This window comes from Podarcis vaucheri (genome assembly GCF_965113315.1).
Source record: "Podarcis vaucheri genome assembly, chromosome: 12".
Classification (NCBI taxonomy): Eukaryota; Metazoa; Chordata; class Lepidosauria; order Squamata; family Lacertidae; genus Podarcis; species Podarcis vaucheri.
In genome coordinates, this window is record NC_138750.1 from 27,462,520 (window position 1) to 27,483,881 (window position 21,362).

The 21,362-nt window shown below is 43.9% G+C and overlaps 1 protein-coding gene across 1 annotated transcript; it reads left to right on the plus strand.

The window, feature by feature from the left end:
- Positions 1-6,451: 6,451 nt before the first annotated feature.
- On the plus strand, positions 6,452-10,422 carry HOXA13 (homeobox A13). The gene is made up of 2 exons (XM_082193836.1): positions 6,452-7,198; positions 8,842-10,422. The coding sequence occupies exons 1-2, from the start codon at positions 6,490-6,492 to the stop codon at positions 9,084-9,086; spliced, it is 954 nt and encodes a 317-aa protein (XP_082049962.1). The 5' UTR covers positions 6,452-6,489; the 3' UTR covers positions 9,087-10,422.
- Positions 10,423-21,362: the final 10,940 nt, after the last annotated feature.

Below are 21,362 nucleotides of genomic sequence, written 5' to 3' on the forward strand. Positions count from 1 at the left end.
GTAAAGGGAGGAAATGAAGGTCAGAACACACACACGCTAAGTTAGTAAAATCGCAGGGGGAAATATGCTACAACCCCTTGATTTATTCTTACTTTTTAAAAAAGGACAAAGCCCACTTACTCCAGACAAGTGCTAAGAATCAGAAGAAACTTACTCCGGAGTAAACGGAATTTGAGTTGCAGCGTCAAGAGCACTTCCTATCCCCACCCCAAAGATGAATACTTAGGTTTCGAAATCAGCTTCCAAATACAAATAAGTTTTCGATGGTTAAATCTCCTGAGACTAAGCAATCCGGATGGTACTTTCTGTAAAGGCAAAGCAATGGAATGAAACTGATGGTGGGGGCGCTTAAAATTTTTTTAGGAAAATAGTTCTCATACACTGTAAATCGACCTCCCCACCGCCCCGCCCCCCTGCTTCACCTAATCATTTTCTTATACCTACAAAACTAATACAGTGGGTCCGGGGTTCAGGGAGAACGATGAGCACTCACAAAGAGATTCGGGGATATGTTTAATTATTCTTTTATAACAATGGAGCTTGTAATCATGTGGTAGCAATTTATCTGAACTCCCGCCAGAAATTAAAAAGATTGCCAGGGAGAGAGTTGATTTCTCTTTCTCTCTCTTAAAAACAGTGGCTAACCCCTAGCAAAAATTTAAAATAAATTAGAAATATTGTTCTATCCGTATACATTCCTGGTCAACGTAAATTGTAACCGATCCGAGGGAAAACATAAAACACAACTACTCCAGGCCCTTTCTAAAAAAATCGGGCTATTCTTTTCATCGCACCTTTCTTTTCTCCCCATACCCCTTAAGATATAGGACAAACTACTGTATCTCACTTTTCCTGATAAGACTACATTAAGTGGATTGATAAATTTATCACTTTCTAGCGACACTCCTAATCCCATAAATAGTTAAAATATCACATTTCTGCTTAACATGAGGCTATCCATACTACGATGTTATAAAATCTTTTCACCTAATAACTTTTAACATAACGCTTTGGCAGGTCAGATAGAAACAGAAACTAATCTACACAGGCGAGAATGAAAGAACTCTCGCCTACTTCAATGCGGGGAGTCCTATATTTGTGTTCACACACACACTCACATACACACACCGTCGCAGCCGCCAGTTCTTAAATTCTCAATTTCCTCAGAGGATCCATTAGAAATTGTGGGAAAACGATAAAAGGTTTGACAGAAGTGTATACTGTAAATATATACTGTACTCAAACAATAGGCACTGAGTCATCCCAAGTCTGACTTTGATTCGTTTTATGTTTCCTGGACGTTTTAAATCTCTCTTGTGTTCTAAATAGAGGTTTCAGAAAATGGCCGGTTTTTAAATCACTGAGAGAGAGAGAGAAAACACACTAGATGAAATAAAAGTTTGCACTCCTCTCTCTGTGTGTGTTGTAATCTACCTACCCTGATTTTGAACAGGAATGCACTTTCTCTGTGTGTAATCTCTGCACAAGTCTTCCTGAACGTTTCTCCCCCTTTAGCATTTGCTTTTGAAAATCTTTCTTATTTCCCAATTATCTCCAAGGGGGGAAAAGAGCACTCAGTGGGAGGGAGGGAGTTAGGATGTCCAGCAAATGCTGCTCGTAAAGCTGTTTAATTACATTAGAAACACATGAATATCCTTGAATGCAAAGTGTCCTTAAAACTGGCTCAGGAATGTTTTCAGAGAAAATGATGGGAGGAGGAGGAGGAGGAAGAGGCCTTGACAGTTTTCCTCCAAAATAATGTGATGGCAGGTAAATTGCATTTGCTCATGAAAATCAAATCCGATTAAAAGACTTCCACCATCATCTTTTAAAGGTTTTCTTCGCTCCTGGAAACTGAGTTATTAGAAATCAACATCCTTCCATGGATTAGACCAAAAGCAATATTTGTGTTTAATAAAAAATACTGGACACCATTCAGTATACTTCTATGACTACTACTATGTCTGCTGCTGCTTTTACTCCTCCTCCTCATACTCATACTACTAATAGTAGTAGTAATGTGGACAGTAGGTAGCAAGGGCCACATTAATTAAAATGGACCTAAGTTATGCTACGGATTACAATCAGAGAAATTTCCCAATCCAGAGAAATGTTGGCTGTATTCTCTTTCTCCTGAAGTAAATGGCAAAGCTCCATTTTCAAAACAATAATGGAGCTGGGTAGCACTCTTACTCCGGCCTGTCCCATTGAAATCAATAATTCAAGTTAGTTGCTGGCTAACTCAAGTATTGTTGATTTCAGTGGGTCTGAGGTGAATCAGGGCCGAACACTGAGCTCCACTGCAGACTCATTTGGAAGGGAGCCCCTTCTGATTCCATGGAACACAGTTGATTCCATGGGTTCTTTGGGTGTTTTGTTTTGGTGTTAAGGAAGGCAGTGTTTTTATATAACGTTGAAGTATTTTCTAAGTGTAGCATCTATTGAGGAGGGGAAAGACGGGGCGGGGCAAGAATGCCAGCTTTTTCGTTTTTCTATGAACTTTGTCTTCACCCCGACCTAAGTCTGCGAAAAATGTATTTGCCATTGAGGAATGCTCTAGAGCCACAGGGAGAAGAGAGACGCCTCTTACGCCCATCCACTCACGGTTGCAAACCTTCTTCCATTAATACATAAACAGAGGTTGCAAAGGGGTGTGTGACTTTTTTCTCTCAACGCTTTTAACCCTCTCGGGTTCTCCTGAATAAATACAATCACATCATTCCTTGTTTTCTTTCCTAATGCGTTCCAAGGGTTTGGATTTACATTAGAATTGCCGCTCTCTTCTTCCACCAGATATCGTTCTGTGAGCTCAATGCCTCTCAAGCGTCATTCAGCGGCCAATTTCCATTGTGTTCAGCTGAATTTCTGGTCCGGTCAAAGAATGGAGTCCAAATTCATGATTTAAAAGGCCGCAGTTCTCAGTACAACTGGAAGGGTCGCTCCTACTTCATGCGCGATCTTGGAAGACCGTCGTCATTAGCAGTTATATGGCGCATAAGGAATAATCCATTAGGCCGCAGATTGAGGGCGATGTCGCGACCATCTCGTAATTTTGATTAAGCATTCCACAGGAGTGGAAGAATCCCGCCTACTAGGAAGGGAGTAGGTTTGGGTTTCTGTCTCCTGCGGAAGGAAAACCCATCATCAGAGTACCCAAACTTTCTATTATCCTTGGTGTCCGCAATCCTATACACACCTATATACACACCGCAAAAGCGGAGAGGACCCACACGCCATAGGTGTGGGTCCGTCTGCTATGGCGGATCTTTCTTGGGGTTGTCACAGACAAATCAACAAAAGCGGGATGGCGGGATTCTGCAAGAGTTTTTACATGAACTCTTGTCCCTTTTGCTACTCACAAGCGAATACACGACCTCTGAAGTGAACAGGTCAGTTTAAAACGTACAAACACACGTCAAACCACCAATAGCTTCATTCTGGCTACCTAGACCAGTCGCTCTATTTGCATTTAGGAAAGCAAAGAGGTTTCACATTTTTTATATTATATTATTTTAACGTCGTCCAGTAGAGAACAGATTTCGCCCGTATTATACGCACTCATCTAATATTCATGGTCAAGCCCTACGGTTTTCCTGCTTGCTAGGCTCGTCGCCAGGTAGTTTTTAGACCATGCAAAAAGCAACGTCCGCATCCAACCTCGCTTTTTTGTGCATGCTTCTTTCTCTAGCACCTATCTGTTGGCTTTCACTGGGGACCTCCAGCTGAACTCTTTGGACGCTTCTCTTGATCCCAATGACCGGAGAAGCAAAAACTGTGCATTGGACCGACGGCGATAACCGCCCCATGTTTTTATTCCTCAGAAATCCATTTCTGAACCAGACAAATGGAGACGCCCCTAGAAATGCTCATTCTTTCATCCGCGCAGCAGGTCAGGCTGAGTTTGAAGAAGCTTCTGTTCTGATCAGTGTCCAGCAAAACTCGGCCATAGCAATGATTTAAATATAGCCTCATCTTTCTCTCTCTCACACCCCCCTGTGTTTTTGTTTTTTTATCATCAGAACTGGTCAAGCAATGAAACTGGTCAAGCAAGGAAACAAACGAACATCATATAGCATCCCCACCTCTATTGGTACATCTTTTGATTTATTTGCTTGTTTGCTTGTTTGTTTTGCATCGTGCTTCACCCTCAAAGAGTCACAGTTTCAGACAAGTTCTCCGTAACCAGAAGAGGGAAGGGTTTGTCTGGAAAGTGACAGACAGAAAGGCCGAAAAGGACACAGGGGGGGGGGTTGGAAAGGAGTAATTGGCTGCCCCCCTCTTCTTCTTCTTTGTAGCAAATCAGACAAGACTCCTCCGGCTCTGAATGACCATCCTGGCATTGGCTAGGTTGCCGCTTTCAACTTGACCTTGGCCTCTAGTCGTGTCTCCCCTCCCTCCCCAAAAGAGCGCTGCCCTGTTAGCCTTTTGCTGGGGTAGGTTAATGAATTGAATGAGTTGGGGAAGGTTGAGTGTGCTGTGTTTTGGCTCCGCTGCAAGGCGTTTTGAGAGAATGAGATTCCCCAAAAGGAAAGGGAAGGCGAAGGGAAGCTCCCCCCCTCCCCTCCCTGCCAAATAATGGAAAGACTTCGAAGGCCACATTTTTTCTAACGGCTGAAGCCCGGAAAGCGGGGTGGTGGGGTGTGGGGATATGAAAATATGCCAGGAATAAATATTTGCCTTTGGCCATGAGGAGGAATGCGGAAAAGACCATCCAAGAGGAGAAGTAGGCTGAGGCTGGAGAGGAAAGGAGCCCTTTATTGGTTACAATTAAGAGAATTCGCTGAAATATTGTCCGGTGACAAGAGTCCCCTCTGTCGCATGCCATTCTCAGCGAAAAGGGCCAGGGCAGGGCAGACTGGGGGACGGGCAGGCGAACTGACAGATCTGTTCCTTCCTACATACAAGGGACTGGGAGTCTCTCCAAACAATGCACGATTTAGAATTCCATCCTTGTAGCACTGCAGCGAAAACAATGTTGCAAGCCCCAGCCGCTCGCACAATAGTTCATAAATACCTGTCAAGCGTGCATCAAACAAGCAGACAGAGGTTTGGGTGTGGTGGGTTTTTGGTTTTGTTTTGTTTTTCCTTGCTTTTGCTTTTGTTTACAAAGACATATTTACTCCCTTCATTGCGGTCGGAGGTCAGTAAGTCTCAAATCCCCACTCTCTCGCGTGATTATATTACCATGAATTAACTTCTACAGTACTTGCGTTTTGCAGAATGCATATAAATCCTTAAGCAGTCGTGTCTGCATAACATATACTCGTTATAGAGTATGTGACAATGATAATAACAATAAATTATTAATTTATTAATTAATTAATAATAATTAATTAATATAAAATACTCCAAGGAAGTGCCCTTTTATTGACATAGTGGCTTTCCGTGTTGGTGCATGTGCTTACGCAGAGCGTTTCGGTGCAAAGGGTTTGCTATTAACGATGATAAGGGGGGAGTCCCTATGGTCACTCTTTGACAATAAATAATCCCACGCAATATTTTTATGGTCGGGGATGATTCATGCAAAAAATTGTAGGCTGCGCGTTTTATTGTTGCAATAACAAATAATACAGGGAGGGCTGATTCATTTCTGAGGTCTGCTTAACTCTTTCTCTTCCACACCCTGCCGTGGCAAATCTGCTGCCTACGTTCTGGATTCTGCCCCTCTTTTTCAGATGTATTTGTCCAAAGGAGGAGTGATATCATTCAAAATGCACATATGTGTGTGTGTGTGTGTGTGTGTGTGTGTGTGTGTGTGTGTGTATCTGGACTGGTCAGGAGAAGATGTGAAATACCCGGCGTTGACAGGCGTTGTGGTTTTAGAAAGAGGTGTTTTGACCTCGTAATGGTACAAGCAGTTTGCAGTCCTATGACACGAGAAAATACGAGTTTAAGTCTAGTGAGGGAGTGAGGGGGAGGGGAGGGCGGTACGTTCTCCAGGAAAAGCCAAAACCAAACCCCCCCCCCACACACACACCACCAACCACCAGTTGATGAGCAAGAAAAATACAGAAAGTCAGAAGGCTTTGACATTAAGACCGTGGAGTGAGAGCCTGTTGAAATAATTTCCTAGAGGCAATGTGCTAGAGGGAGTGGAGGGGGAGGGGGAGAGGGAAGAAATCCACACTTTGCAGAGCGGGGGGTGGGGAGGGAGGCGAAATACCTGCTCTTCCTTTGCACCCGCGTTGGCGCCTCCCTCGCCACGCAAAGTCGTGAGTGGAAGGGGCGGCCGCGCGCGCGGGCGAGTGCCGTCCGCCGCTGGCATTCCAAGCCGTGGCGCGATTAGGCCATTATTTAATTATCTGCCCTTTATTCCTCAGATGTTTATCAGCTGCTTTGCATATCACGTGGGGGAGGGCGGTCCAATGAGCGCCGTCGTGGCGCGACACTGGCGCGTCAGCCCTGGTCAAGTCTGGGAGATTTAGTATCTCTTTTTTCAGTCTTTGGGGCTTTTAAAAAAGAGCCACTAGTCTCAATGCGGATCGGGCTATGACAGCCTCCGTGCTCCTCCATCCCCGCTGGATCGAGCCCGTCATGTTCCTCTACGACAACAGCCTGGAGGAGATCAACAAGAACATGGAAGCCGGTTTCCACGCGGCGGCGGCGGCGGCCGCAGGCACCAACTTCGCCGCGGCCAACCAGTGCCGGAACCTGATGGCTCACCCAGCCTCGCTCGCCGCCCCGGGCAGCGCCGCCGCCTACACGTCGAGCGAGGCGCCCGCCGCCGCGGGCATGGCGGAGCCCGGGGCATCTGTCAAGCAGTGCAGCCCCTGCTCGGCCGCCGTGCAGAGCTCGTCGGGGCCGGCCGCGCTGCCCTATGGCTACTTCGGCAGCGGCTACTTCCCGTGCCGCATGAGCCACCACAACGCCGCGCTCAAGTCGTGCGCGCAGCCCGCCGCCTCCTTCGCCGACAAGTACATGGACACGTCGGTAGGCGCCGCCGGAGAGGACTTCACCTCCCGAGCCAAGGAATTCGCCTTCTACCAGGGCTACGCCGCCGGACCCTACCAGCCAGTACCGGGCTACCTGGATATGCCCGTGGTGCCCACCATCGGAGGCCCCGGGGAGCCCAGGCACGACTCGATGCTGCCCATGGAAGGCTACCAGCCCTGGGCTATCACCAATGGCTGGAATGGGCAGGTCTACTGCCCCAAGGAACAGAACCAGCCGCCCCACCTCTGGAAATCCACTCTCCCGGGTAATGCACCTGCATGACCCTTCTTTTCTACTCCGGAGTATGCTTACTTAGTGCCTCACTGTCTGCCTTGCCCCAGTAGAATTAACAACGCCCGTTCTCCTCCTAAGCCTCCACCATCACCCCTCACTTATTAGCAACAATATGGTCGCTTCCCTTAAGAGACAGAATTCGCCCCAGTTAGGCTGCAAATCCACACTGATCTGGGAGTGAGTCCCCTTCAGCTCAGGAGGGTTTCTGTCCGAGCAGACGCGCCCAGGATGGCTCTGCACCTATCCGTACTTCTCATAGTGCCCTCTTGGTTATTTCGCTCACAGCAGGGTCAGCCCCTTGCTCTGAGAAGACTAGCGATTTACTTGGCTGTCCCACCAATCATCGTGGTAGAAGTGAGAGTTGTGTTTATTGCCAGTCTCTTACCTTCTACAACGTGGTTACCTATATATGAGCCATTTGTTCTTAACTTTCACAGGGAGAGAGTGCGTGTGTTTGAATCTATAGAAAACAGTAGGGTTTACTTGCGAGTAATGCATGAAAGATCCGATTGTTGCTTTGCGATCATCTCTCTCACCAAGCGCGTTCCTGCTTCTTTCTCCGTCTATCCAGCCAAAATAGGGAAGATGTCTGGTTTACTGGTATATTAATATTTACCTCTTTTGCAACATCACCAACCCAACTAGCATAAATTATAATAATACTTATAATATTGTAGCGTTTGTCCTCTTATTCATACTCTCCCAATACTCGTTAGATCAAGCCTCTCATAAGTAATTTGATTATGATGATTAAGTCCCCTCTTCCTTAGTGCCACTGTTGCCATTTCTTACGCCGCTACCACCCAGTTTAGTTCCTCGGTTTGGGCTATATAATAAAACTTAGAGTGTTGTTGTTTTTTACTTGCTCCATTACTAGCCTTCTGATTAACATAAAGCCTTCCTGGTGAAGCATGAACTCCCTTAGTCAGATTATTCCTCTACGACCAGCGGCTTTAGCAATATATACTGTATGTGTGTGTGTATATATATTGCTACTGCACCAGAGAAGTACTAGAAGCTGCAATACTGTACTAGTAGCTGTCTAGCTTCAAGTCAGGAGATTGTTACTCGTTCTGACTGCTCTGCTTCCAAATTATTTCGACCATCAGTCTCCGCTTCTCCGCACCCCCTCCCCTTCTTCAGCGGTACCAGAACTAAGTTTCGGGTACCTCAGCTCTGCTGGATCTAGATTCTAGAACATATGCACGATTTGTTTGTTTATATATTTATTTCCGAGGAGCGAATCGGCTTGAACCAGTCTGCCAAGGGGCATCAAGTCTTCCCGGTTAACAAGAATTTTCCACCGAGGCTTCAGCTCGCACGCTTCATCGGTTATTATAACTGCGTATAATTTTCCTACAGTCTTTTGGTGTCACAGGGAAAAGAGCTTGCAGCGAAGCGCTTGCTAGCAGCAGAAAAGCAAAGCCCGCATTTCTGGGCGATGACTTAGGAGCCAAGGCAGGCCTGTTGATTACAGTCCATTTTAGCTTGTCACTGCGTGAAGGGGGAAGGCATGGTGAAGAGTAATAAACTGATATCAGTTGATGGTCGTAATAATGCTAATGCCCGCCTTCCTGTTTTGATTTTTTCCTTTTATTATTATTATTATTCTAGACGTGGTTTCGCACCCTTCGGATGCCAACTCCTACCGGCGTGGGCGAAAGAAGAGAGTGCCTTACACCAAAGTTCAGTTAAAGGAACTGGAAAGGGAATATGCTACAAATAAATTCATTACCAAGGACAAGCGCAGAAGGATATCGGCCACCACGAACCTCTCAGAGAGGCAGGTCACAATCTGGTTCCAAAACAGAAGGGTGAAAGAAAAAAAAGTCATCAACAAATTGAAGACGACGAGTTAACGGATTAAATGAAAGCGCAGCTGCCCAGAGGCCTAAAAAACCAACTCTCTTTCTCTATATTTTTTTGGTCCAGATTATAATAATAATAATAAGTAAATAATAAGTAATAAGAAAATAAGAAAAGACAATGAACCTCTTCTTTCACCAGAACTCTCTGTCTCTTTGGAATTATGGCTTTTGGAGAGAGCGAGAAAGAGAGAGAGAAAGTATGGGTTCTTGAGAAATGCTTTAAGACTTGTCAGTGCTCCCGAAATCCAGAAGAGGCCATTTCAGTGACTGAGTCTGAGAGCCCAAATGCCCAATCCAGAAATATTTCAGTTAAGAAAGATAAACATTTTGTCGAGAAAAGCGTGTAAGTATTACTGTGACTGTTGTAGGACACTATTTAGGACTGTAATCTGAAAGATGGCTTTTTAAAAAAACACACACGCGCGCGCACACACACACGCACACACTTTGCGATCCAATTTCTTGCGTTGCTTCCCAAAAGCATGTTTGAATGGTTGCTCAGGTAAACACGGGGGTGGGTGGGGTTGTACAATTACTGTATGTTAAAGCAATGCCTTTTGTGTTTTCTGTTTTATTTTCTTTCTGGAGGAAGGTACTAAGTACCAAAGACAGCAGAAATGAAGGATGAACCTTGAAAAGAAATTAAAACCAGTCTAAACTACCGGGTGTAAAAAGGGGAACCTTACCAAAAAGAAAATTGATTTACTTTCCAATCGCTCATTTCTTGATCCCTAAACTCAGTGATAATAGAATACTCCAGAGATTTGTAAAGGGACTCTATAGCTTTTCAGTATCAGCGACATTAATCAAGTAACAAATGGTGTAAATCCCATAAATGACTGTTTTCCAAACTTGGAGAGAAACAGAGACATGAGAGTTATAATTGTGATGTAACAGAAATCCCTTTCTAAGAGAAACAATCTTAAAGGACCTGATAATGAAAATATATTTTGCTTCCCAGAGATATCTTGATTTCTATATTCTATAGTTTGAACTATGAGTAAGTAGACATTTTTCCTTCTTCGTTTTCAGTTATCAGGCTGCATTAGTAAGTATAGGAATTCATTTTACAGCACTTTCACCCCTTGAAACAAATCAGTCTGCAACTTCAACCAGCACATTATTATCCCCCCCCCCTTCACAAGGAGAGGCTATCTTGTAAATATTTTTTTTTTTAATCAGCACACTGTGAAAATGTATTGGTGCACCCTTGGTTTGTTTTTTGTTTTTTTATATTTTTACTGAAAATGAAAATCTAAGAGCTGTAGATAGATACTAGTGTTAATACTGTTAATAAAAAATAGTCACTGTAATAAAGCCTGCTTAAACCCTCCTTTATTTCGCTCCCTCTGATATATACATATACGTGAATTTCAGGACGAATGTACTTATCCTGCAGGCCTAATGTTTTCTCCTAAATTGCTGATATGGTCCATATTTTCCCCGTAAATTACCTAGCCCAGAAAGCGAATGCGTGATAACTAAACTATAAATGTTTCAGTAAGGTTAAAGAGTCAGGTATTCTGAAGGGGGGGGCGAGAGATATAAACGTTGAGCCGGAGCACCCCTTCCAGAATGAAAAACAGTTGTTAGAGACCACAAATGCAAGAGTGTCATATTTAAGGTTTATTGGCAGGACCGGTTAAGAGTTTTTTTGGGGGTGGGGGGAGCAAGGAGAGAGAGAGGTTTTGGTATTTGTTGAAATGACAGGACTAGGAAGGCCTTAAACCTTGACCTTGATGGGGGGGGTGGAGAAAAGACAATTTGTGACTTTGACTTTTGACAGCTCATGAATAGCCTTCTTCTGGATTAGTAGATGAAGGGCGCCACCTCGTGTTTCCACTTCGGCTTTGTCGGCACTGCTGCTAAGGATGGAAACCCAGCGAGGCCTGTCACCTGGCGCCTGCTTCACCAGGCGGGCGTCAGCCGAAGTAGTCAGGATGCAGGAAAACACACCGGGCGGCATTAGTCTACGGCTCATTTCACATCCCCGTCTCTTGGGCTTGTCTCGGAGACCAGTACATATTAAGACGTTTCTTCCTTGACTGGGCGTTGGCTCCTGAGAGCGCCTTGAATTTTGTTTATATATATATCTCCAAGAGCTCTTTGCTGCCTGTTCGCCACCCTAATTAGAGCGGTCAGGCAACTTTTAAGGCGAATAATAATATTAATAATAATAATTTATTATTTGTACCCCGCCCATCTGACTGGGTTTCTCCAGCCACTCTGGGCGGCTCCTTACATATATAAAGACATAATAAATAAACGCTAATACTTTGTCCACTGATCGTAACTTATCACAGGCGACCCTGAGGTATTGGCTACGTCTTCGATCTTTTCAGAAACGTCAGGACTCGTAGGTCTATCTCTCCGCCACCAGTCGAGATATATGGATGTGCACGAGTGTGCATATGAATGCCGCCATAAATCTGTTCGCCTTTAACGTGCTACAAAGGAAGGACTCTCTTTCTGTGATAGGCAGGGGGAAATGTGTCTGCATGCTTGGGCGTATTTTTGATAGGGAGGGCAGGCCTTTTGTTAGGGGGGAGTCCTTTGTGGGGGGCCAGAACCTTAGTTTGCTATGTATTTTTATTGAATTTTATTGGCTACGCTCATGTGTGCATGTACATCCATGCGCGTATGTTCGCATATGTGCGCACATATACACATACGCATACACGTCCTGTAGGAGATTACATAACTACCAATGTATATTTCACTTTTGCTCGTCTTCAGGGGGTCCTCCAAGGCTCAATAAATGTATTAGTCTTTAAGATATCACATGACCTTTTCTTTCTTTCATTTTTTTTTTAGCTATTTGAAGTGACTCTCTGGGACAGTGGGTGGTACCCAATAAGTTTTACTAAGAGTAAATCCATTGAAATTAATGTGCCTAAGTTATTCATGGCCCTTAATTTTAATGGGACAACTGAGCACGGCCAACAACCCAGTAAAGTGGTCTTCTTAATACAGTATAAATTGTTAATACCTTCAGGTAGTATTTCAGAACGCGAAATGATCTCCTAGAAAAAGGAACTGTTTGAAGGATTTTATTGTGGACTCTTTTTTTTTTTTTTTGCTCGGTGAAATATAGAATGAATGAATGAATGAATTGAATTGAAAGGCTATTTTAATGTATCTGGCAGAAATCTCTGGCAATCCCATAATGAGCCTCTCCAAAAATCTTTTCTTAAGGCCTCCTGCCACCTCAGTTCTCAAGCTACTGAGACTGAGATGCTCAGATAGGTTGGTCCTTCCCTTCCCAATGAGGTCCAAGTTCACTGCTTTACTTTGAAGACGGACGGAGCTAAAACTCTCAGACAACAGAGATCTTATGCAAGCGAAAACCGGCTATCTTTAAACTGAGAATAAGGGGGATGCAAGTATAAATAAACTGATGTTTTGGTTCTGTGGAAGGGCATTTTCAAAACAGCAACCGGAATTTGTTTCCTAATATACAGAGCATTTTTTTGCTTTTACAGAGAGTGTTTATATGGCGTTAGTGAGGACTTAGGGGGCTTCTGGGTGACTTTAGCGATGGATGCTAGACGCCTTGACGGGCTCTCCACACCTGGAACTATCCAGGATAGGGAAAGGGCAAGAGTTGCGAACTTTGCGGCGCTGCTGGGAAAGTAATTCGCTACTTGTTTCCTGCATACTAATTGCATGTTAAGAGCTGTGACCTTGGAAAGTGCGCCTCAGTCTCAGCTTGCCCGCTGCACGTCAGAACTCATCTTCCTTGAACAATGCGAATAGGGATTTTGGCTTCCCTTGAAGTCTGTGGTCAAACTCCCTGACCTTCGCGGGGCTAGGTGCCCCACTGTCCTTATCCTCTTGGAAAGAATCCCAATGTAGGAGTTCAGATGATCTACCACTGCCCGAGGACACTGAGGGCACAGATTGGGTTGGATAATACAATATCGCCCAGTTACCTCTCTTAAATTCTGGACCCTAGTTTCCAAGTTGCTTTCCCTACTGACCTCACTCTTTACTATTTATTATATAGGCTGTGGCGTTAGGTACAATTCTGAGTGTTTTCAAATAAGTTCCCGGACGTTCCAATAATTAAAAATAGTGATTAAAGCCTCACCAAAAAATGTGACTAGACAATTAATTGGAGAACATGATGGCACATATTATTAGTTTACACGTGTGTAATTTGGCGTGTGAGTGTATGGCATTTAGTGGCACATAAATGTATGCTAACGTATGCTTGGATTACAGGTGGATCCCGTGCATTCTGCAATACGCAAACCAATGTGAGCATCTTTTGTTAATGCAGCTTGTATATCATGTATGGAAATGCGTAAACTATTATTCAAAACACTTATTTCAGGTATGGGAATATATGTGCATTGTATGGAACGAAAATGCCAAAATATGCATAAATCTGTGCCTGTGGATATACTCAAGAGGTGCAGTCGTGCACTTCTGAGAACATTCTTAACAATTATATAACCAATATCGTCTTCCAAATCAAGACAAGGAACCCAGATTTAATCCGTAGGAGTTCAGTGGGACTGCTACACGAACTCGTTGGAGATAACTGAGTTGAGAATCCATCTGCTACATACTTTGGCACTTTGCTTTTAAAGTTTACCCATGCCACGTTAAACCAATAAATGCAATGCTCTTTAATGTGATATACACACAGAGCGATATATATAACTGAAGCAACAACAACAGTAAAAATCCTTCCAATTCTGCACCCAGGCAGGAGCCATCGTATACTCTAAACATTCGCATTGTAGGTTGGCACCTACACACAGAGGTAACTTCAGTTTTCTTAAAAATATCAGCAAGAGGGATGGAGTGAGACAAAAACCTCTTTTTACATCTACTCCGTGTGAAATCTCCTCTGATTAACTAAGACGAGTGCAGACTGAAAATGAGTTCTCCTGTTTTGAAAGCACAACATTCCTGCTAATTGCAGACTGAGTTATTTTTTAAATTATTTTTTAAGATATCCGTGTACATTTCTAGTCCCAAACCAGGACTCCTTCGGCCTTAATTCTAAATATAGACGAATGTTGCAATAATATTGGGAATGGTGGTGGCAGTAGTAGTAAAAGTAGTAGTAGCTGCAGCATGAGCAATTGCGTGGCCAAAAGGGTATTTGTATCCAACGGAGTATTGTTCTTCCCTCCCGCGCCCCAACTAACAATCCCAAGAAGGCTTGTGCGTTCCTGGGCCCGTTGGGAAGCCATTGCAAAATGCCTCCATGGGAAGTAAAATGCGTAAGAAGCTCAGTCAGCCAGCTGGTCTCTGGTCATCACGTTTTCTGAGTTCGACTGCGAGTCTGCGACACCCTGGAAATTCAGCCATGGGCGAATAAAGAGGGTTTGTTATCCTTTTCTCCCTCACCTCGCAAAATGACTTTTTAAAAAAGGAAACGCAGCCCATGTGATATTTTCTCCTCTTCTCGGCTGCAGTCATTGTCAACCTCATCCCTGAGAAATGCAGGGGAATAAAATCGGACGCAGGCTGTGCGGTGCATGGTGAATTCTCTACAAAAGGTCACGATAACAAATCAGAACCCTTCGGATGCGGACCCTGAATTTCGAAATTTAAGTTCCTCGATAACTAGCCGCATTATAGTTTAAATTCTGAGCCTCCTAAAACGCATATATGGGATATTAGTAGATTTGCACCCCCGATCCTAAAATTGTTTGTTAAGGAGCAAATTCTGTTATTCCAAACGTGCTTAATTTCCATATGAAATATTTCGGATTCTGGTATTCTTCCATGAACTTCCCCGGGTTTCTCGCTTGATTAAAATAGCTCAAGAAGCTTCCGATTTCAGGGCTAGATTTTATTAGTGCTTCAACTTAACATTTCACGCGCGTATTTGTTAAGGAAATCATATTCTGATGTGTATAATCTCCAGCGATTTCTCAGACATACCATGAAATTCAGGCCAAGGGGAAATGGTTCATTTTGCACAAATCCACCGCCCATTTAAACAGGCTGCTTAGACTTACTCAGATTTACACCGTGGCTCTAAAAACATTGACTTGGGAGTAATTCCAAATGGTTGCGAGAGATATGACTCCCCGGTCACTGATTTTTAGGATCTCAGCCTTAGGTGGGAAATGGGGCTAAATCCTGCTACTGTAGGTTCAGTGGACTGGGTCCACCTCAAGACCAATAACAATCCCACCTTGCTCTGCCTTGTCCTCACAATCTATGACTGTATACTGGATTACGATGAGACCCGCAACACTCTTATTTATAAATGTATGTGTCTACTCGGAAGTAAACCCCACTGCGTTCAACGGAGCTAACACTTAGCGTAGATACGATTTCAGCCTGAGATGCAATGTTCTATTATATTGTATCAAGATTGGAGAGACCAGGCCGCTTGATAAACTGTGCTTGAAGAATGAACTTCCATTTTCTTATTCGTTTTGCATCCATTAAATCCCCTCATTCATTCTCTTTTGCTTCAGTAATAGGAATGCCTAGATGTTCCGGTAGGGTGTGGTGCCTGTTATTTATGGCCTTCATTTACCCCTAAACTGTTGGCACATATATTTCCAGGTTACAAATTGCTGTTGGGTCACATTTCCCCCCCTCTCCCCATCTGCCGCCTTCGTTCTGAAATATATGCGTAATATCTGCTTTATAAGAACATCTATCACTAATGAAATGCGTCCGCCACTACGAATGCCTGCCTTGAGTTCGCGGCGAGTTCCCACGCAGCATTCGTGCCTTTCCAAAGAGCCTGGCGCTAACGTGGACCCTTCCACTTGTCCTCCTTCATTCTGCCATAGAAACACCAGGATGTTTTTTGTTGTTTTTTGTATTAATTTCAATAAGAAAATCTCTGTTACTTCTCAAAGCAAACGGGTTTAGCACACCAATCTAGTTTTAAGAAGCTTCCCTTCCCTGCGTTTAGCATGGGGGTGTGTGTCTGTGAGTATATACTGCGCTCCACACCCACCCCTTTTCTTCTTCCTCTAAAACGGAAACATTCCTAACCACCTTGGGTATTAAACTTTGTCCCTAACTAGGAAAAACAGTAATGTGGGGAAACGATTAGCGTTTATGCATATTGACTTTTAATGGCGGTAGGGAACGGCGAAGTAAGATTAACTGTAAACTCAGATGGTGCCAATCCTGGGAAAATTAGAGGTGCATCACGTTCAACTGCAAGCTCCTACATAATCACCTAAAGTAGAAGGAATATATATAGGACTCCAGAATATAATCCGCATTCTAACCTCTCAAACTGCTGGCAGCAACAAATGTGTTTTTCTCAACAGGAAATAAAATTTGACAGCAGTGTGTTTCCTAATCAGAATTAAAGTAATACTGCGAGTCTATAACTTAGGCCATTTCTCCCCTCGAACATACTTCCGTTTCAAAACACCAAACGCTTAGTGCTTCGGATTGCAATGATTGGGATATAAATAGCTTGTGCTATCCAGGAAAAGACTTAGATTTCTAGAAATATATATATCGGGCAACTATTTTAGGGCCCAACTGTAAATGAAAGTTAAATGTCAGTGGGTGTTTTAAAATATTTGGTTTTTTAAAAGGCATCAGTGTGTGTTAACTGAAATACGTTTCAGTATCTTAATCCCTCTGCAAATGGAGACGAGTAACTATTTTTTTAACGTGAGGAAGACCTAAAGAGACCTAGTCTGTTGGATCCGGACAAATGGAAAACACGGGCTTCCTGAGCAGTGCGCGGAGGGGGAGAGCCTCTTAGGCACAGGGGAAAAGCAGAATCGTGGATAATAGTTTCCAGCCGCTCATTCTGCGGTACTGAAAGATTGTCCCGCAGATTTGAATGGAGCTCGAGCTATCTCTGAAGGTCCGAGATAAATTGTGTCGCTATCTCTTTAACACCCTCCCCTCGCCTGCGCACGCACACACACACACACACACACACACACACACACACACAGTTTGCTCCTGGATTCTCTCCCTCCTTCCTTCCCTCCCAAAGACCCCACTGGTTGTTTTATGATAGGTGGGGGCGGGGGGAGGAAGGGGAAAGGCGCGTCAATAATGAAAGTGGATGTTTCTAATCTATTGACGAGGATAGAGTTCGTTTCGTTTTAGTTTTGTAGCGAAGCAGAAGTCTTTCCTGGATATTTCCACACACACACACACCCATTCCTGCGTTGCATACGTTTAATTCTTAAACTCCAAGCTCCGGGGAGGAAACGGTCTTGGCTGGTTTTCGCTGGCGAAATAGACCAAATATGGCGTGCAGGAAAAAGCCAGTGGTTTTTGCCGCTCTTGCTTCTGATTTCCGATTAAAGATCCCCGAAGAGCGCATCTTTTCCTCCGCCCCCTCTCCCTCCCTCCCTCCTCCCTCCCTCCCTCATCTCCTCATGCAGAGTGAGAGAAAAAGCCCCTCTTCGACGTAGTAAAGGTCAAGTCCTACAACGCACAAACCACGGTCATTACTGTACGGTGACCCATGGTGAATTGGGGAGGGAACGTCAGGGTGTCCCGCCATCAAAAACATTTGGACTTTCCCTCTGGTGGGACTAGTGGGGGGAGGACACGTATGGGATTCCACCGCCCTTGAGTCTCGTTCCCTCACTTTCGTTGGCCTGATCCTCTCCATCGGAACTTTAAGCAGCGGGATTTGAGAGGAGGAGAAGTCAACGTGAGATTTTGGGCGCATGTTCTGGCTCAAGTTCGTAACGAGGAGAAGCAGACTAACCTTAAGGGCTCTGCTTCCCTATCGTCGGATGATTCAAAACCCGGAGGGGGTCAATCCAGCTTTATTAGCATACCGGCTCTCCCGGTCTCCCTCCTCCCTTAACATCCGAGTGGATCTGGAGCTTGAGAGGCGAGATCCGAAACCTGCTGGTCCAGTTCCTCTTTGATGTTTTGCGCCGGTAGACTGGATCTTGGAGAATGGGGTAAGATTATTCTGATAATCTCCACGCCCGTGACAATGCCATGCGAATATGAATATGTATGTATTCATAAAATTTCTGGTGCCGCTGCTGAATGCGTGGCTGCGATCGGTGTAGTCTAAATTGTCTTTCTATGAGTTTCTGTCTTTCCTTTTGTGGGATGTATTGCAGTATTATTCCCACACCTTCACCCCAAAGCCGTTATTTCTTCACCACCCCTCTGCTTTGACGTTTCATATCTATCTGTCTATCGATGAATATAGATTAGATATAGATAATATTTGAAAAAGCACCAACATATTTCTTTTTACTAACCGCCCCCCTCCTTACCACCACCACCCCAAAAAACCATTTATTGGTTGGTGTTTATTATCTGGAAAGAGGGAAGCAACATTCCCTCTTTCCTGCAATTCGCCTACAATTTTATTCACGCCACAATTCGAGGTGCAATTTCAGCAAATCCCACCTCCCTCTCCCCACGCCGCCCCAAAATCTATTTGCCGTCAAATAGGAAGCTTTCGCAATGTGTGCCTGAATTTATTAATACAGCTTTTATTACAATTATTTATCTTTGGGACAGCATTCCTAGGCACAACAGGGAACAGCCCCGCTTTCTATAGTTCTGCTTAAGCCGCCTTCCATTTTGAGTATTTGGAACATCAGAAATATCCTCGTGGGGGTACCTCGTGGTTTAAAAGCCTTTTTTATCCGACCCTGGACTTTGGCGAGGGATGCCTCAGGGAAGATTTAGATGGCAATCGAAGACGCCTTGGTTTTTCCCCTGGTCTATAGTTAATGGTTTGCGTGTGACTAAATATAAACAAGGTTTACCGCAACAAGGAGACCCACTAGGGTGGACAGCTGTGTGGAGATAGGGACGGGGATGAGGAAATGTTAGATGAGGGCGCTGCCCCTCCGTGTGTATTTTTAGCCAATTTCTCCTGGCTGCTATTTTTCCGCTCGTTGCTGATGCAAAGACAGGATTATCAATCCGATTCAAACCCAGAGCACTACAGAGCAATTAATACGCGCTCTTATTGTTAACCTATTTATTCTGCTTGTTGTTATTCCCGCCCACTCTCTCATTATTGATGCAAATGATACCAAAGTAATTGTGCGCGTGTGTAGATAGATACAGATACAGTTCAACCTCAATGCAGCTAAAGGGCTATAGCTATTTTCTCCGGCCCTGCAGCTCATTCGAACGAGTTTATTCTGGCTATTATTATTTTTCGGGGCATTACTGAGGCAGTCTTGATGCAAACGATGCAGAAGAGCATAGGCGGGGCCAGAGCGGGACAAGAGCCCCCCCCCCAGTAGACCCCTCCATTCCCTATCATCCTTGCTTGACGCCCGTGGGAAAAGCGTATTCTATAACCCCCACCCCACCCCGCAGTGGGGTTAAGATTCCTTCCCATTCCCCGAATCCCTGTTTTAAACCTGTTTATCAATATGTTCATGCTCCTTTCTGGTGAAGACGATGCAAATGGTGCAGAAATGGACCTGACGGCCATACTAAATATTTGCAGTCACGCAGCTTTGCTTTGGTTCTTCGGGAAATAAATGCTCCTCCTTTCTGCCCCTTCCTATAATAATAGTATTCGGTGAGCAGCGAATGTATATTTAATCAGCGTGGTGAGAAAATGATATTCAGTTCTATCTTAGCCACGTTTACCCAGAATTAAGTTACAGTGAGATGAATGGAACCTTAGTCTCAAGTCAAAGCTCCTAGGATTGCGGGACGACGAGGCCCAATGAGAATACAGTAGTCTTATTCCCTTCTACTCCAGCTTAAATGGTCCGTGGTTTGCATTTTTCTCCAGTATTGCAGAGTAGCATTGCAAAAACGCAGGCAATTTGTTTGTTTGAAGGCCTTCAAAAATCTGAAGTTCGTATTCTGAAGCTACCGAGAAACTCTGGAGACGAGAAATATTGTATGTTAGGTGAATATGGCGATTATCAAGAATGGCTTTTACAGTGAGTTTGCAGCACAGAATAATGAGAAGCTTTGTGTCATCGCTTGGTGATTTAGGGAAAATAATAAACGTTTTCTTATTGGAACAAAATGTTGTTATAACAGGTCGTACTAATTCTACAGTTGTTTAAAAGCATATATTTTACCTCCCATGTGGGGAGTTAGAAAAGCATATATGTTATTGTACTTATTGTACCTAACAGGTGATTCAAATAATAACCGTTTATCAAATTACTTTTCTGTATCCAAAGAACAATATTAGTGAAATCACTGAAGGTACAACAGGTATAATGAAATAAAAAAATGTTTGCTCAAATATACAGTCTTGAACAAGAAATAAATTTTCAATGTTGGGAATAGAGAAATGAAAGAAATTGAACGGTTTTTCATCCATTAAGTAAATAATGAAACAGAGCACGATCATTGCATTAAAATGTTTTATTTTCGTGGATTTTGTTGATTAACAAACTTAAGGTCAAGTTCAAGGCATCACCTGTGACAATACGTCTAAATATGTCAAACTTGAAATGTTGTCCTGCGGTTGTTTTGGTTGTTTATAAACGGGAATGGTCTCCTTTGCAGACCAGACATTGACCTCACGGTCTTTAGGAAAAACCACCAGGTTCAGAATCCGTGGCTGGACTTCTCATTAGGATGTCAGAGGGTATTATGTATTTGAAATTTACAAGAGCGGTGTCCGTGTGTTTTACTCTCTTGAAGCAGCAGATCTGCTGGGGCAGATCCAGAGGCAACCTTGAAGGAAAAAATGCTAGAAATATAAATTCCAGTGCTGTGGTTTAACCGGCTGATGCTTATTACGTTCTGCAATGGCTGATTTGTTAGGGATTTCGCGGATATGAACCGGGTGTGTTTTGTCCATTAAGGAACGTGCAGACCTTTCCACCTCTCCCGCTGCTGCTTTTTCTTCTCAAACCAAGTTAGCCGCTCTAAACACCTTGAGAACCTTGCATCTGGACGCTTTATGTATTGGGACTCAAAAGAAGACTTGTGAATCCTGTAATTGTGTGCGCTGCCCATATTTTCATTTAGTGGGGGAAGGAGAGTGGTCAAATAAATGTACACGCCAGAATGCACACGCAAAGCACAAGAGCATGAATATGTGGCTCCTTCTCCGGCCAGCCAGTCGGTTACAGAAACACCGACTGCAACATCTAAAGTAATACCTCAATTTTATTTGCAAACGTTTACGCAACGCTATGGAGTGTACAGTACAGTCGCCCTGTCTATCACAGAAGCTGTTGCTGAGTGCTATCATGAAACAAACGCTGCACTGAGGTGGACGAAAGGCATGCAGAAAATTCACATCTACGACTGCCGTCTGTAAGCGGTATATTCGTATCTTGAAAGCACATGTAACACTGTTCATAGCTCCAAGGGTACTTACTTGGA

Coding starts and splice junctions, on each gene's coding strand:
- HOXA13 (XM_082193836.1), top strand. CDS start 6,490: ATGACAGCCTCCGTGCTCCTCCATCCCCGCTGGATCGAGCCCGTCATG. Junction 7,199..8,841: donor CTGGAAATCCACTCTCCCGG/GTAATGCACCTG, acceptor TTATTATTCTAG/ACGTGGTTTCGCACCCTTCG.